At 32.6% G+C, this 19,248-nt stretch overlaps 1 protein-coding gene across 1 annotated transcript; it reads right to left on the bottom strand.

Annotated features, from left to right (window-relative positions):
• Positions 1-10,555: 10,555 nt before the first annotated feature.
• Positions 10,556-17,383, bottom strand: LOC112803341 (uncharacterized). Its single transcript, XM_072238042.1, has 2 exons — positions 15,560-17,383; positions 10,556-10,603 (listed from the first exon to the last, which is right to left on the bottom strand). Exons 1-2 carry the CDS (start codon positions 17,381-17,383, stop codon positions 10,556-10,558), a joined length of 1,872 nt encoding a protein of 623 aa, XP_072094143.1.
• Between the last annotated feature and the right edge of the window lie 1,865 nt (positions 17,384-19,248).

Genomic DNA, 19,248 nt, shown 5'->3' with positions numbered 1-19,248 from the left:
GACTCAAAATAGGCTTGGTACTCCTATTTTAAGTTAATATGCATGCTTTGATATATTTCACTTCTTTAGGGGGAATTATGCATGTTCATCATATATAAAAAAAAAGAAAGGAAATCAAACTCTCTTCTTTTTGATAATGTCAAAAGGGGGAAGAAAAGGTTGAGGATATTTGAAGATTTGAAATATTTGAAGATTTGAAAAGGGAGAAAAGTTTGAGGTTTTGAAAAGAAAGAAAAAGTTTGCAAAACAATGATTTCAAAAGACTTCCGCTAAAGCAAAAACTTTGATACCAAAATTCATTTTCACCCTCTTAAAGGAACAAATGCACATATTTAGGGGGAACTCTTGCAAAAGTTTTCTATAAAGAAAAGTGCATTACAGTTGCTTTCAAAATCATTTATAAATATATATCCTCAAAATTGGTTTGTCATTATCAAAAAGGGGGAAATTGAAAATCATGTTGCTTGTATGCGAAGTTTGTATTCGTAGGTTTTGATGAATGACAAACCAACAAACGACATGAAAGGACAAATCAACAAACATCTTAAATGAACAAACATGAAGAGTTGAAAGCAAACACAACAACAACAAGAAACTCAAGTCCACAACTTTTGAAGACATGTATAGAGTCTTAGGACTTAGGTAACTTCTTGTTAAGAACCAAATGTTAAATCTCTCAACACACACTCACAAAATGTTTTTGATGATTCAATGCTAGCCAAAAGGTTTTAAAAACTTGTTTTCAAAGGTACAAAAGCATAGGAATTGACTCCAACAAGTTTGAGATCAATCCTAAGCATTTTAAAGTGTTTTTAAACCGTTCTTTGAGGTTTGCATCGATGCACACTTATCTTGCATCGATGCAAAGCATGCAACGACTTGTTGCATCGATGCAAAGATGCTTGCATCGATGCAACCTAGCTGAAAATTCAAATTTCAGCATCAAAGGCATATTTGCATCGATGCAAAGTGTTATGCATCGATGCAAATAATTCAAAAACATAAAAAACGGCTAGTTTTGACATAAATGCTCCATCCCATTAATTCCCCAACGTTTCTAAGGTTTGGGAAATCTATAAATGGATGGATTGAAGCCTTATTTCATAAGTTTTTGATATTAGAAAGCCATCTCGTTCATATTTTTCCTTCTACACTTTTTTAAGTGATAAAATACACTTTTTGAGAGAATATATCATTTGGTTCAACAGTGCTAGACTTGTAATCACACACTCTTCTAGAGAGCACTCATTTCATCTCAACAATTCTTTGAGAATTGTTTTTTCTTGTACACCTTGTAAATTGGAGTGTGATCTCCAAGTTTGAGTCAAGAGTTATAAACACTATAGTCGGTGAGGAAACCAAAAGGTATACTAAGTACTCAAGGCAAATCTTAGAGAAGGTATCTCTAAGTGGAGTGGGTTAGTATACGAGTGGTGATCATATACCGTGAGGTGTTAGAAACTAAGGACTCGGATTGTAAAAGGTTTTGCGCGAGCACCTTGAAGCTTGGCAATAGTGGAACTTCTCAATTGCGATTGAGAAAGAAAGTGGACGTAGGACAAGGATTGTGCCGAACCACTCTAAACAGCGTTTGCTTCTCTTCAAACTTATCTCTTCAATTATATTGCCTTTTTACTTTTGAACAAATAAATTGTGATCGAAAAGTAGCTTCGTAAGTACTTAAGGAGTGGCTTAAGTCCGATTGGTGAAAATCTTGATCAATTTATTTGAGTTAGTGTCTATTGGAAAGTAAAAGCTCCTTATAAATGCTTAGCAATTGAGTTAAGCTCTTGGAAAAATACTAGTACAATAACATTTTTATATATTGTTCTTAAATTTCGCAAAAAGATAAATTGTTGTTGCATTACTCAATTCACCCCCCCTCTTGAGTAATTGTGCATAGGTTCTACACCATTGTGAGATAATTCTTTGGATTCGGGTTCATACTTTGATCATGGTTCCTAGTGATCCATGCATTGGCATAGAACTCTTGAACCATTAAGATTCCGACTTGTTGCATGGGGTTGGTTAAGACTTCCCAACCTCTTCTTCAGATCTCATGTCGGATCTCCGGATACTCATTCTTCTTGAGCTTGAAAGGGACCTCAGGGATCACCTTCTTCTTTGCCACAACATCATAGAAGTGGTCTTGATGGCTCTTGGAGATGAATCTTTCCATCTCCCATGACTCAGAGGTGGAAGCTTTTGTCTTCCCTTTTCCTTTTCCGGCCTTAGGTGCCATTGATGGTAGTGGAAAACAAAAAAGATTGTGCTTTGACCACACTAAACTTAAAATATTGCTCGTCCTCGAGCAATAGAAAAAAAATAGAAGAGAAGAAGAAGAAGAAGAGAATATGGTAGAGAGGGAGAGATGTGGGTTCGGCCAAGGTATATTAGAGGGGGTAGTGTTGTGTGAAAATGAAGTAGAATGGAAGGGTATATATAGGGAGAGGGGGGAGTGTGTATTCGGCCATTTAGGGTGGGAATAGGTGGGAAAATGGTTTTGAATTTTTGAAGGTAGGTGGGGTTTATGGGGAAGAGTGGATGGATGTGAGTGGTGAAGGGGGTGATTGGGAAGAGGAATTGAGGTGATAGGTGAAGAGTGTTGGGAAGTGTGACATAGGAAATACAAATCACAAAAATAGGATTAGGAGGTAAGGTGGGAATATAGTAGGTGGGGATCCTGTGGGGTCCACAGATCCTGAGGTGTCAAGGAATTCCATCCCTGCACCAAATAGGCATGTAAAATGCCTTTGCACACCCTTCTGGCGTTTAAACGCCGTGTGGTGCACATTCTGGGCATTCAACGACCATGTAAAGCATGTTTCTGGCGTTGAACGCCAGTTTCATGCTTGTTACTGGCGCTCAGCGCCAGCTTTTCTTCTCTAGGCACATTTCTGGCGTTCAGCGCCAGAATGTTGCTTGTTTCTGGCGTTCAGCGCCAGGTTGATGCTCTGTTCTGGCGTTGAACGCCGGCCAGATGCATCTTACTGGCGTTGAACGCCAGCCTATGCTTCCTCCAGGGTGTGATTTTTTTCTTCTGCTGTTTTTTATTCTGTTTTTAATTTTTATGATTTTTTCGTGTCTCCTCATGATCATGTACCTAATAAAACACAAAATAACAATAAAATAAAAATTAGATAAATAAGATTGGGTTGCCTCCCAACAAGCGCTTCTTTAATGTCAATAGCTTGACAGTGGCTCTCATGGAGCCACAAGGTGATCATGTCAATGTTGTATAGTCCCAACACCAAACTTAGAGTTTGGATATGGGATCTTAACACCAAACTTAGAAGTTTGTTATGGCCTCCTAACACAAAACTTAGAGTTTGACTGTGGGGGCTCTTCTTGACTCTGAACTGAGAGAAGCTCTTCATGCTTACTCTCTTTTGTCACAGAGGGATGGCCTTGTGCCTTAAACACAAGGTAGTCCCCATTCAATTGAAGGACTAATTCACCTCTGTTGACATCTATCACAGCTTCTGCTGTGGCTAGGAAAGGTCTTCCAAGGATGATGCATTCATCCTCTTCCTTCCTAGTGTCTAAGATTATGAAATCAGCAGGGATGTAAAGGCCTTCAACCTTTACTAACACGTCCTCCACTATTCCATAAGCTTGTCTCAATGATTTGTCTGCCAATTGTAATGAGAATAAGGCAGGTTGTACCTCAATGATCCCCAGCTTCTCCATTACAGAGAGTGGCATAAGATTTATCCCTGACCCCAGATCACATAGAGCCTTTTCAAAGGTCATGGTGCCTATGGTACAAGGTATCAAAAACTTGCCAGGATCTTGTTTCTTTTGAGGTAGAGTTTGCTGAATCCAGGTATCTAATTCATTAATGAGCAAAGGAGGTTCACTTTCCCAAGTCTCATTACCAAACAACTTGGCATTCAGCTTCATGATAGCTCCTAAATATTGAGCAACTTGCTCTCCAGTCACATCTTCATCCTCTTCAGAGGAAGAATAGTCTTCAGAGCTCATGAATGGCAGAAGGAGATTTAATGGAATCTCTATGGTCTCTATATGAGCCTCAGATTCCTGTGGATCCTTTATAGGAAACTCCTTCTTGCTTGAGGGACGTCCCAGGAGGTCTTCCTCACTAGAATTTTCGTCCTCCTCCTCCCTTGTGCATTCGGCCACATTGATCACATCAATGGCCTTGCACTCTCCTTTTGGATTCTCTTCTGTGTTGCTTGGGAGAATACTGGGAGGAGTTTCAATGACTTTCTTACTCAGCTGGCCCACTTGTGCCTCCAGATTTCTTATGGAGGATCTTGTTTCATTCATGAAACTGAAAGTGGCCTTTGACAGATCAGAGACTAGATTGGCTAAATTAGAAGTGTTTTGTTCAGAATTCTCTGTCTGTTGCTGAGAAGATGATGGATATGGCTTGCTATTGCTCAGCCTATTGCGTCCACCATTGTTAAAGCCTTGTTGAGGCTTTTGTTGATCCTTCCATGAGAAATTTGGATGATTTCTCCATGATGAGTTATAGGTGTTTCCATAAGGTTCACCCATGTAATTAACCTCTGCCATGGCAGGGTTCTCAGGATCATAAGCTTCTTCAGAAGCTGTCTCTTTAGTATTGTTGGATGCATGTTGCCATCCATTCAGACTTTGAGAGATCATGTTGACCTGTTGAGTCAACACTTTGTTCTGAGCCAATATGGCATTCAAAGCATCAATTTCAAGAACTCCTTTCTTCTGAGGTATCCCATTATTCACGGAATTCCTCTCAGAAGTGTACATGAATTGATTGTTTGCAACCATGTCAATGAGTTCTTGAGCCTCTTCAGGCGTTTTCTTTAGGTGAATAGATCCATCTGCAGAATGGTCCAATGATATTTTCGAAAATTCAGATAGACTATAATAGAATATATCTAATATGGTCCATTCTGAAAAGATGTCAGATGGACATCTTTTGGTCAGCTGCTTGTATCTTTCCCAAGCTTCATAGAGGGATTCACCATCTTTTTGTTTGAAGGTTTGAACATCCACTCTCAGCCTGCTCAGCTTTTGAGGAGGAAATAATTTATCCAAGAAGGCTGTGACCAGCTTATCTCAGGAGTCCAGGCTATCCTTAGGTTGTGAATCCAACCATATTCTAGCTCTGTCTCTTACAGCAAAAGGGAAAAGCATGAGTCTGTAGACTTCAGGATTAACTCCATTCGTCTTTACAGTCTCACAGATCTGCAAGAACTCAGTTAAAAACTGATAAGGATCTTCAGATGGAAGTCCATAAAACTTGCAGTTTTGTTGCATTAAAGTAACTAGCTGAGGTTTCAGCTCAAAGTTATTGGCTCCAATGGCAGGAATGGAGATGCTTCTTCCATCAAACTTGGACGTTGGCTTTGTGAAGTCACCAAGCATTCTCCTTGCATTATTATTATTTTCGGCTGCCATCTCCTTCTCTTGTTCTAATATTTCTGAAAGGTTACCTTTAGATTGTTGTAACTTAGCTTCTCTTAATTTTCTCTTCAAAGTCCTTTCAGGTTCTGGATCAATTTCAACAAGAGTGCCTTTATCCTTGTTCCTGCTCATATGAAAGAGAGAAGAAAATAAGAAAAGAAAGAGGAATCCTCTATGTCACGGTATAGAGATTCCTTTATGTTAGTAGAAAAAGAAAGGGGAAAAGAAAGTAGAAGAGGGGGTTCGGATATTTAGGTAAGGAGAGGTGAAGAGAAGTGTTAGTAATTAAATAATTAAATAGAATAAGAATAGAGAGGGAGAATTTCGAAAACAATTTTGAAAAAGAGGTTAGTAATTTTCGAAAATTAGAGATAAGATAAGATTAAAATTAAAATTTAAAATAAAAAAGAATTTTTGAAAAAGAGATGAGATATTTTCGAAAATTAGAGAGGGAAAAGTAGTTAGGTGGTTTTGAAAAAGATAGGAAACAAACAAAAAGTTAGTTAGTTGATTGAAAAAGATATTAAAATCAAATTTGAAAAAGATAAGAAGATAAGAAGTTAGATAAGATATTTTGAAATCAAATTTTGAAAAAGATAAAATTTTTGAAAAAGATATGATAAGAGATAAGATAGATAAGATATTGTTGAAAAAGATTTTAATTTTAAAATTAAAATTAATTACTTAACTAACAAGTAACTACAAGATATGATTCTAGAATTTAAAGATTGAACCTTTCTTAACAAGAAAGTAACAAACTTCAAATTTTTGAACCAATCACATTAATTGTTAGCATATTTTCGAAAATATGATATAAAAGATAAGAAAAAGATTTTGAAAATATTTTGAAAAAGATTTTTGAAATTTTCGAAAATAATAAAAAAATGAAAAAGATAGGATTTTTAAAATTAAAAATTTGACTTGACTTGTAAGAAACAACTAATTTTAAAAATTTTTGACCAAGTCAACCCCAAATTTTCGAAAATTATGAGAAAAATAAAGAAAATATATTTTTTTATTTTTGAAATTTTTTAATAATGAGAGAGAAAAACATAAACAAGACCCAAAACATAAAAATTTTGGATCAAAACACAAGATGCATGCAAGAACACTATGAATGTTAAGATGAACACCAAGAACACTTTGAAGATCATGATGAACATCAAGAACATATTTTTAAAAAATTTTTGATGCAAAGAAAACATGCAAGACACCAAACTTAGAAATCTTTAATGCATGGACTCTAACAAACGAAAAATGCACATGAAAAACAACGAATAACACAAAACAAGAAATCATCAAGATCAAATAAGAAGACTTGTCAAGAACAACTTGAAGATCATGAAGAACACTATGAATGCATGGAATTTTCGAAAAAATGCAAGAAAAATTTTTTTAAAGCATGCAACTGACACCAAACTTAAAAATTGACTCAAGACTCGAACAAGAAACACAAAATATTTTTGATTTTTATGGTTTTATTAATTTTTTTGTATTTTTTATAAATTTTTTTTCGAAAATATTTTTGAAAAAAAACGAAAAAAGGAAAAGAAAAATTTTGAAAAAGTTTTTGAAAAGAAAATTACCTAATCTGAGCAACAAGATGAACCGTCAGTTGTCCATACTCGAACAATCCCCGGCAACGGCGCCAAAAACTTGGTGGACGAAATTGTGATCAACAATATTGGCTCTTTGGCATGTGCCAAAAAGACTAACTCAGCACTTTCTTTTCACAACTCCGTTCAACTTAACCAGCAAGTGTACTGGGTCATCCAAGTAATACCTTACGTGAGTAAGGGTCGATCCCACAGAGATTGTTGGTATGAAGCAAGCTATGGTCACCTTGTAAATCTCAGTTAGGCAGATTATTGGTTTAAATTTGATTAATGGAATAAATAGAAAATAAAAGGGATAGAAATACTTATGTAAAGCAATAGTGGGAATTTCATATAAGTGTGTGGAGATGCTGTGCTCCTCTTGTATCTCTATTTTCTTATTACATTCATCCAGTCCTTCCTACTCCCTTCCATGCCAAGCTGTATGTAGGGCATCACCGTTGTCAATGGCTACATCCCATCCTCTCAGTGAAAACGTTCCTATGCTTTGTCACAGCACGGCTAATCATCTGTCGGTTCTCAATCAGGTTGGAATAGAATCCCTTGATTCTTTTGCGCTTGTCATCACGCCCAGCCTTCAGGAGTTTGAAGCTCGTCACAGTCATTCAATCCCAGAATCCTACTCGGAATACCATAGACAAGGTTTAGACTTTCCGGATCCTCATGAATGCCGCCATCTATCTAACTTATACCACGAAGATTCTGTTGGGGAATCTAAGAGATATGGGTCCTGCCTAAAGTAGAACGGAGGTGGTTGTCAGTCACGCACGTTCATAGGTGAGAATGATGATGAGTGTCACGGATCATCACATTCATCAAAGTTAAGTGTAACGTATATCTTGGAATAAGGATAGAAGAGAATTGAATAGAAAGTAATAATAATTGTATTGAAACTTGAGGTATAGCAGCGCTCCACACCCTTAATCTATGGTGTGTAGAAACTCCACCGTTGAAAATACATAAGCAAAAGGTTCAGGCATGGCCGAATGGCCAGCCCCCTGAATGTGATCAATAGCCTCCTAAGATGAAGAATAAAACAAAACTGAGACCAAAGATGAAACGTGGTCCAAAGACGACTAATACACTAGTAAAAAGTCTTATTTATACTAAACTAGCTACTAGGGTTTACATGAGTAAGTAATTGATGCATAAATCCACTTCCGGGGCCCACTTGGTGTATGTTTGGGCTGAGCTTGATCTATCCACGAGATGAGGCTTTTCTTGGAGTTGAACGCCAAGTTATAACGTGTTTTGGGCGTTCAACTCCGGATCATGACGTGTTTCTGGCGTTTAACTCCAGACAGCAGCATGTACTTGGCGTTCAACGCCAAGTTACGTCATCAATTTCCGAATAAAGTATGGACTATTATATATTGCTGGAAAGCTCTGGATGTCTACTTTCCAACGCCATTAAGAGCGTGCCATTTGGAGTTCTGTAGCTCCAGAAAATCTATTTCGAGTGCAGGGAGGTCAGATTCCAACAGCATCAGCAGTCCTTTTGTCAGCCTTTTTTAGAGTTTTGCTCAAGTCCCTCAATTTCAGCCAGAAATTATCTGAAATCACAGAAAAATACACAAACTCATAGTGAAGTCCAGAAATGTGAATTTAACATAAAAACTAATGAAAACATCCCTAAAAGTAGCTTGAACTTACTAAAAACTACCTAAAAACAATGCCAAAAAGCGTATAAATTATCCGCTCATCAAGGACAAAATAGTCCCTGACAACTCTAATATGGGACAAAATGGTTCTTGATTTTTCTGTTCGGAAATGACACTGTTCTCTCCCAATTTTCATCATATCTCGTATAACACTAACAGTCTAACACTGTAACTTCAAACTACACAATGCACACTCTATAAATTTAATGTTCACAAGAAAAAAAATCATCAACTTGTTCTCAACCAATTCATACTCAGAAAACTAATGCATATGTCTCTCAACTAGTTGTCGTCTTCGATGGATCCCATGAATCTAGACAGCAAGTCTGTTTTGTTAAGACTCGTCGTCGTCGTTGCCATCTCCCTCCTCCTCTGCCCTAACATCTCCATGACCACATTGTCCACCACTCCAATCGCTTCCTTTAACTTCTTCTCCGAACCAATGTTCAGTAATCACTTCGGTTTTCATATGAGTGGCAACGGCGACATTGCTCGTTGTAATAGCTTGGATGCGAGGTCGAAGCTGTCTGCCAACTTGGACTCCGAAAAAGAAGGAATGAAGCACTCGGTGTCTATTTCAAATGAGAATTCGCATATGATGTCGAAGTATGATCTTCCCATGATGTCCTAATGTCCAACAATTTATATTGCTTGCCGGAAAGTGTAGAAAGACGTGCCCTTGGAATAGTTGTGGGACTTGGTCTTGAGGATGTCATGAACGTTGTCGGAGTTGGAGGTGATATTATCAAAGACGTGGAAGTGGATGCTTTTGGTGGGTGAAGTCATAGGAGGTGGATGTATTAATCACAAAGATTTAGGAAGTGTGTGGTCCATAACATGCTGAGGTAGGTGCGACACGTGTGACAATTACCCCATGTCTTAATCTTGGAGCTAAAGAGGAGGAAGAAAAAGTTGGAAAAGAAGACTGTGAAGGTGAAGAAGAAGAGTTTGAATGTTAGGGTTATGCGAGATATGATAAAAATTGGGGAAGAACAGTGTCGTTTTCGAATAAAGGGGTCAGGGATCATTTTGTCCTTTGTTATAGTTGTCAAGGATCATTTTGTCCCATGTTACAGTTTTCAGGGACCATTTTGTCTTTCGTTAGAGTTGACGGAGCCAAGGACCTAAGTGACGGACGGAATTAATTGTTAGGGACCAATCGAATAATTAATTTTAGTTGGGGACTAAAATGTCTGGTTTGAAATTCTTTGAGAACCAAAATGGGTATATACTGTAATTAAAATAAGACATTAAAAATAATTTAAAAAATTAATTTATATTTTAATATCAATAAAATATTAAAATATCATTACAGTTTATCTAAAAAAATACTTTATATTTTATATGTATGCGTGTCTTCGTGTCATATAAAGTTTTAAAATTCGCGTATCAGCGTATCTCGTGTCGTATCGTATCCCGTGTCCGTATTAGTGTTCGTGCATTATAGTCACTTACTAATTTTTATATTTTCGTCGTAATCATGGATCAATATAACAATAATGATTCCCATCATGCCACATTCATTGGTAACCCAATGTTAAATAAAACAAAAACCCAATAAATTATCCTTTATGATCCTTATATGCATTCAAAATATAAAGTTTCTACAGCCCACAAATTAATGGCCCATTATCCTAACACCTAATTATAAAACTAATTACTGTATAATTACTCTCAATCGCAGACCGGAATGCTTTTCCTGCTTCGCTCCGTCTCACACCATTTCCATCCCCACGTGTCGTTCTTTCATATTGCCACACGAAGTCAACATACTATGCTGCAAGCACGGTAGAATTTTCCAATACAATTACACTTCTCATATTAGTTACTTCCTCCTAATTATTCTTTTCTCTCTGTCTAACAAACTCATTCATCACCTGCTGGCCTTACACGATGACCACCGTCACCTACCAACTTCATGCATCATGCAATTCTTACATTAGTATTCCTATATCAACATTTTTGGTTGTGTTAGAAGACAGAGTAGACAAGAGGGTCTTGGTGTAAGTTAAATGGCCCCTAATATAATAGTGAAACTTTATTTTAGATATTTACGTCATCGCTTTAGCTCTTATTTGAATTAGGTCTAAGTATGAGAATTAGAAATTTCAAGTGATTTGAAATATGTGTTTTTTATTGGCATTTCAAATTAAAGAAAAGAATTGAACACTTGAGAGAATTATGTTTCTCATCTTTCTAAAGATACTCAAACTGAATATGCTTCACAAAACTTTTTAAATAATAAGAATGAATTTGTGGATGCATGAGTGCATTTGTGACTATGAATGAATGGGAAGAATGGGAAATTATTGGGAGATTAAATATCAATAATGTTACGAAGACAAAAAAAACTCTCAGAACTTGCCTTAAATATATTGGTAAGGTAAATTATGACTATTTTTTGACTAATTTTTTTTTGTTATCAAATATTTCTGGATTAAATATAATCATTCAATTTGTAGACATTTTTGATATCTTTCACATGTGTAGTTGTAATTCCACTTATTTATTTTTGTTTGTGATATATCCATGTTATAGTCTTGTGTTTAAGTGTCCGAAGTTTTATCAGTAGATGATGTTAAAAATGAACTTGATAAAATGTATTTAGAGTCCTAGCAAATAAGTCAAAGATGGTTCATTATTGTTCAAAAATATTATTCTCAATTTAAAACAGAAAAAGCCTGATATATGAAAACAGAAGAAGAGCACAATTTGTATAGGTTCTAATTTGGACCTTGAGAGATGCCAGAATATTCAACAAGAAGATATAAAATTCGAGATGGTTGATGTTAGGATTTTTTCATAAATATGAAATGAAATGAGCCAATGATCTTGTATATTATATAAAAAATTATTAGTCCACATAAAAATTTTACGATTTTCTAAAAGGATTTAGATTTTTAGAAATCACAAGAGTCTTTGATAATAAAATATTCACAATCTGCTGATTCTATCAATCTAGAAGATTTGTTGCTTCTTAATAGAAAAATTTTAATTCTTTAGATTTTTTGAGAAGTGGAATATTCATCTACTATATGAATATTGTTATCAATCTTTCATTAGCTTGAAAGTATCTTGATGGATGAACACCCAAAACTCTTTCCTATCCAACACTAGATTTTTCTTTAATAATGAATGCCAGAACAATATTTTTAGTAATAATAGACATGTTCTTTTTACAGAAATAGAAATACTGTAATACATAAAATAAAGATTACAATACACAATGATAATAAGCTTAACTTTATAGTATTTCCCAATATTTTTTACCCAAGTACTATCAAATTGTGTACAATATATATATATATATATATATATATATAGTTATGGTATTTTTTAACCCAACAATCTTAGAATTAATTCGTTGCAGATTAGAGTTTCATTTAAGGATTTATTGTTGACTAATAAATTAATGCATGTATAAAGGTGAGATTAACAAATTGACCATTAGACTAATCTAATATTTTTTTCTTTTTTTTTTTCCTAAATTTTTACTGTAATATCTCTCAATCCGACTAGGGATGGCAATATGCCCCTATCCGCCAGTTCCCAACCTGGTCAAGTAGGATTCCTAACCTGATCCGCAGCGGGTAAGGTTCTCGTGCGGGTCAGGTAGGATGCGGGTTGAGTCTCAACCTTATCCGACCAACTCGCACTCTATATATGTATATGTTATATATTTATATACAAAAGAGGAGTGCTAGTAGCTAGTAACTTTTGTAATTTATAGTCATCAATAATATTTTTAATAGTGTGAGATTTCATCTAATGGTGTAGGACTACTCACTTTTCTTTTGTTGGTTACATGCTGGTCAGATTTTAATAAAGTTGCTGGTCCTCTAAACTTTTCTTATACAAAAATATGTTTTAAGTGGATGTTGAATCAAAGATCTCTCACTAAATATAAAAAATTCTTAGCCACTAAAAAAAGATTGTTAATTGATAATTTAATATATTTTTTTACAGTCAATTCTATTTTAAATTATTATCAAATTATATAATAATGTTGTATTTTTTTTAATCCATGGGTTAAGAATATGTAGGATCTAGGATTTGAGAAAATTTCAATTCGTGAGTAAGATACAATTGAATTTATATAAATAGAGTTAAAATTAAATCCAAACTTAGCTTGTCCTATCCATTGCCACCCCCTAAATATCATAGATCAATAACAAATTATTCATCTAATTTCATGTAAAAGCACTCCCAACTCCGAAGGCCCAAATCCATACCCATTTTTGGGTGGGTTCATTTCCTTTATTTTTGGGTCATAAGATTGTCAAGATTGATCCTTGTTTTTTGTTGTAGATTATCTACTCTGTCCTAAATATTGTATTTAGAGCAGATACTAGGGCCGGGCAAGTATATAAAAGTTTTCCTTATGAAAATCTAATATAATCAATCAAGCTCATAATGATGGATCATTCAAGATGAAACAAAAAAGTAAACAATATAAAAGAGCAAAAGTAAATATCTGAGTTAATACTCAACAACATCTTAAAAGATTAATTATTTTTTAAATTAGTCTCCTAAAAATTAAATTAGTTATATTAATCTTTAAAAAATAAAACAATAAATTAAATGGATTATTTCATTAGTTAGACATTAATATATCACGTTAAATGTCACGTGACATTATAATATAATAGATTAATGTCATATATCATAAAATAGTTAGCATGTAAAAAGACTATTTTATATTTTTAATTATATCTATAATTAGATGTCTTTTAAAATTTTTTAATCAGCTTTTTACTATATTAATTTTAAAAAAATCAAAACCAACTCATCAAAATAGATTTAGTATTTTTTTAATTTAAAATACAAATTTAAAAAAACAGTTTAAATAAAACTAAAATTCAAAAATTAAATTTAAAATATTAAAATTTGTTTTAAACCCTTCACACATCCAAAAAAAAATCTCCTAAAATCCCAAACACATCTCAATTGTAAAAAAACAAAACATAACCGAGAATTTTTTTTGTAACGCGAGCTCCTCATTCTCGTCGCTGCTTCTTCTTCTGCGTCGCGCTCATTTTCAATGCCGCATTCTCCTCCGTGTCACATTCCTGGTTGTGGCTGCTTCATCAGCCGCGCATATTTTTTTCTATTTAGATAATTAATTGATGTTCATAATTTTTTCTGTGTTGTGAATTCTTTAATATACTTAGTTATTTGTGGAAGTTTTTAGTTTGTGTGAATTGAATAAATGAAGGCATTGTCATTAGTTTCACTCTGCTTCTGCTTTAATATTTAGTTTTCTGGACTCTGAGTTATTTTTATACAGTTTAACTCTATTCATTGATCCTAATAAATTTTCTATTATGAATTGGTATAACAATTCTATGCTTGTGTTTATGAGTTAAATTTCAATATATCTTCATATCTTTTTGATATATAGATGTGCAACAAATTCAAAAACATATCTCATCTTTTAAATTAGTCTCTGAACACATTTAAAACTCATATTATATATATATATATATATATATATATACCTAAAATTAACTGTATGGATATAATTTAATCGAAAAAATAATGGTCAAATTATTTGAACCAACTATTTTTTGCAACTACTAAATATTATAAATGGAGATGTTTTCTTACTCAATAATAATTCTTGATAAATAAAAAATTTTATGTTAATTAAACAAGTTATAATTATAAAATAAGTAAAATATAATACGTTTTTGTGACACATTTAAAATAATATGTTTATTGGGTACAAAAATAAGTTTGAACACATTCAAAATTCAAACAATTATTATAAAATAAGTAAAACTACAATACGTTTTTACAACGCATCTAAAATAATATACTTGGATATATACTAAAATAAGTTTAAATACATCCAAAATTCAAAATAATTATTATTATTATTATTATTATTATTATTATTATTATTATTATTATTATTATTAAGTATAAGAATAAGTTTAGATATTTTATCATAAAAAAATAAAAATTAGAAAAAAAATAGTGATGCAGAAAAATATTGATAGAGAAAGAGACGAAAGAGATTGGAAGAAATAGAAGGAATAGAACAGATTAATACCTGTGGTGTGAAGTGTGATGGTGGTGCATGATGAAAAAAAAAAGTTTTTTTTTATTTTTTAAAAATTCAATACCGTAAAAATGGGTACTTAAATGAAGTAAAAATAATAATAATTTTTTAAAAATAAGAGACATAATTAATTAAAAAATTAAAATAATATGTAGCATTTTTCATATATATATATATATATATATATATATATATATATATATATATATATATATATATATATATATAGTGGCGGAACCAGAAATTTCATAAGAGGGGGGCCAATTAAATATAAAATATAACAAAAAATTAACAAAATATGATTTGTAGCATATATATCAAAAAAGTAATTATATTATATAAAAGTCAATGTTCAACTACATACTTTAAGATTTTGATATTTTTAAACTTGCTCGACGATGCTTCATGGAACTAAAATCATCAATTATCATCTCTGAAGTGAATTTTGAAGCAATTTCCTTTTCAATATATACAATCATACAATCTGCTAAAAATTCATCTTCCATCTTGTTTCGAAGCCTTGTTTTAATAATCTTAATAGCTGAAAAGGCCCGTTCAGTTGTTGCTGTTGTCACAGGAAGAGTCAAAACAAGACGAATTAATCTATCAATTAAAGGATATATATTTGATTTTTCTGTCTCTGTCAATTTTTGACACAATTCAGCAAGAGTAGACAAATTCTGAAAATCTGGAGCTTTAACCACATCAAGTTCATAATGTTGTAACTCATAATCCAATTGAATCTTTTCTTGCTCAGAAAAATATAAAGAATAGAAATTCTTTACAAGATTGCATATGTTGCAAACACTGAATAACTTGAAAGCATCTTTAGGATCTAGAGATGTACTCAGTATGAGGAGCTCGGTTGCTTGCTCACTAAATCTACTATTTAGCTCTTTCAATTGAAAATCTATCACGCTAGTAAAAATGTCAACACGATAGTGGTGTTCAACAGTGACAACATCCTTTTTACGACGAGACCGAATTATGTCACTAAAAGAAGCACCTATATCAGGTATCTGAATAGCATGATCATTGCAGAAAGAACTAACTTTCTCCAAAAGTGCTCCCCAACTACTATCTCTTAACTGTTGAATCAATGACTTTGTACTAGAAACCAGATGCATAGCATTCAAAATGTCTTGAGATTTTTGTTGCAATGCTTGACAAAGTTTATCAGTGATTCCCATGATTTCTTTCATCATATGCAAAATGAAAACAAAATCAAATGATAATAAAGATTTAAGAGCATAAGTAGCATCACCACGTTGAGAATATGTAGATCCATTAGTAGCCAAATCTTCCAGAACTGAAGTTGTTGCTCCAAACATACGTAAAAGGCTACAAATTGAGTTGAAGTGAGAGCTCCACCTGGTATCTCCTGATCTTTTTAATGTGCCAATTTGATTTGCTCCTCTTCCTGTTTCAATTTGCTTAGTTGCAACTAAATGGGAAATTTCAGTTGCATAAGCAGATCGTAATTCATCATTGCGTTTGCAAGAAGAGCACACAACATTGATAATATTACTCAAACTTTGGAAAAAAGCATGAACATCAACAACTTCTTTAGCCGCAGCAACAAGAGCTAGCTGTAATTGATGAGCAAAGCAATGAACATAATATGCATAAGGACATTCTTGAATAATTAAAGCTTGTAACCCTTTCCACTCTCCACGCATATTACTAGCTCCGTCATACCCTTGACCTCGAACATTTTGAATGTTGAGATTGTGATGAGATAATGCAGAACAAATCTCTTGTTTTAGAGTAGCAGAAGTAGTATCTTTGACATGAACAACATCTATTAGCCTTTCTTTGACAAATCCATGCTTATCAACAAATCTAACAACAGGTGCCATTTGTTCTCTTCTAGATTCATCTCTAGCTTCATCAACAATCAAACAAAATTTTGCATTACCAATCTCATTGCGAATTTCATTTTGCACTTTTCTAGCAAAAACATGTAGAATTTCCTTTTGAATAGAAGGTGATGTGTATATTGCATTTTGAGGAGCATTATCCAAAACAACTGCATCCACTTCTTTATTGTAAGAAGCTAATAATTTTAACATTTCAAGAAAATTTCCTCGATTCTGAGACTCATGACTCTCGTCATGTCCCCTAAAAGCACAAGCTTGAAACGTTAACCATTTGACAGTATCAATAGAGGCTTTAAGACGCAATCTATTGCTTAAAACTTGTTGTGAGCTTTGCTTAGCCAATACTTTGTCAATGTGACATAATTGATTAAGCAAATCTTTACAAGACTTAACAGCAATATTATGAGGAGAATTAAGAGATTTACCCACATGAGATAAAAATGCACAATCCTTTCCATTATTCACTTTTTTCCAATTGCGAAATCCTCCTGATGTGAATGGACTTGATTTTCTAGAAAATAAATAGCATGGAAGACAAAATGCAGCATCCACTTCTGGCGAATATTCTAGCCAAGAAAAACTCTTAAACCAATGAGCTTTGAAACGACGAGGATGACTTTCTAGACCAGAAAGAGGGTACTCATCCATAATAAATTGATATGGTCCAAACTTTATGTATGCTCTACGGATTTCATCTTGTTGATTGATAGGATAATTCCAAATTTGCGGACGCTTTCCGGGATCACGCATCAATGTATCAATATTAACTTGATCTATTTCAGTCCTTGCTATTTTGGAAGCAGGGGGTTGAATATCTTGCTCAACAAGTTGTGTCACAGGTTGTTCAATAATATTTTGAACATTACTCAAAGAATCTGAAGCTGAATTTTGTTCATCATATATTCTCTCTTTTCTCTTGAAAAATGAGTGAATTGTTTTCATCTTTGACATTTTTAACTTAACTTGAACTATCTAACAAAAAAAAAACAAAAATAATTGCATATATATTATTTTCTTAAAAAAAATATTAAACCTATTGAGCAATAACAAATAATTTTAGAAACACAAATATATAATAACCAAAAATAAAGTTATTGATTTACCTGATTATTTTTTGTTCCAAGTCTCACAAAAAAATAATTCTATTGAGTTTTGTCTTCACTTCAATCTTTGAACACTGTCCATTATAAAAAAAAATAAATTAATTATTTTAAATAAATAATGTAAATAATACTTGACATTGTCATTAACTTAAAAAAAATTGAAATATACCTCTTTGAATCTTTGTTGTGCATTCAATGGTTAATATTTTGTTGTTCACTTCTCTTCAATGGTTTTTCTTCATATGTCTTGTTTTGGTATGGAAAGAAAATTAGAATGAGAAGAGTAGAAGACCAAAAGTTTGGGAATCACTAAAAGAGAGAGAAAAGTGGCGCTATGCCTATGATAGTTTGAAACAAATATTTGAAAAATGTACTAGGGTTACTTTAATTAATAGTATGGGCTTGGGCTAGTATAATAGAACCATTTTTATTAATTATTAGAATGGGCTATTTGTTAACAAGAGCAACAATAATTCAAATATCTAATACATTTTTTAGTTTTTTTAATTTATAAAATTTTGTAAGTTATATTTTTTTTAATATTATATATAAAAAAATTTAATATTATTAATTATTACTATTTACTATTTTTTTTAAAAAAATTTGGGGGGGACCATGGCCACCTTAGGTCCCCCCGTGGATCCGCCACTGTATATATATATATATATATATATATATATATATATATATATATATATATATATATATATATATATATATATATATATATATATATATATGGGAACAAGGGGCAACGAGGGTTCAACAAACAAGCAACAAAAAACAGATAGGGCAAAAGAAACTAAACGCTAGTCGTCTATCAGGAGATGATGATTCCCTCTAGTTAGTTTATTGATATTGAATTCTTAAAATAAGTACTCGATTTTACCAACATAAAAAGAAGGAAGAACTCTTCATTTTTATTAAAATCGTGACACCGTCCTCTTCTGCTGTAGTTTTGTGACTTTGTACTTTGCTTCTCCAACTTGATTTAAACCATGTTTATCAAAAACTTTTTTATTTCTTTTGATTCCATCGTTAGCTAGGAACTTTCTTCACTTAGTACTGACAAGAAGTTAAGAGTAAAGCAAAAAATTTCCATCAATGTTAGGCTATGATGCACATACGGATACGGGATATAACATAATACAGGATAAATATATATATATATATATATATATATATATATATATATATTATAGATAAATTATAATAATATTTTAATATTTTATTGATATTAAAATATAAATTAAAATTTAATTATTTTTAATATTTTTTAATTATATAAAATATTTAAAATAATTTTGTTTTAATAATTAATAATATATATAATTTTTAAATTCATTTCAAAAATACATATTAAGAATAAGGCCAGACATGTAGTGATATTTAGGTTTATCTAAGCATGTCTAAAAAATTTTTTTATTTTTTATTAAGATATGATTAGACACAAAAAACATGCATATCGAACGGATGTCAAATGAATATCGTATTTAAAATATGTTTGGCACG

Source organism: Arachis hypogaea, chromosome 5 (genome assembly GCF_003086295.3).
Source record: "Arachis hypogaea cultivar Tifrunner chromosome 5, arahy.Tifrunner.gnm2.J5K5, whole genome shotgun sequence".
NCBI classification, from domain to species: domain Eukaryota; kingdom Viridiplantae; phylum Streptophyta; class Magnoliopsida; order Fabales; family Fabaceae; genus Arachis; species Arachis hypogaea.
The sequence above is the reverse complement of the archived record's forward strand: the minus strand, read 5'-3'. Positions and strand labels throughout refer to the sequence as shown.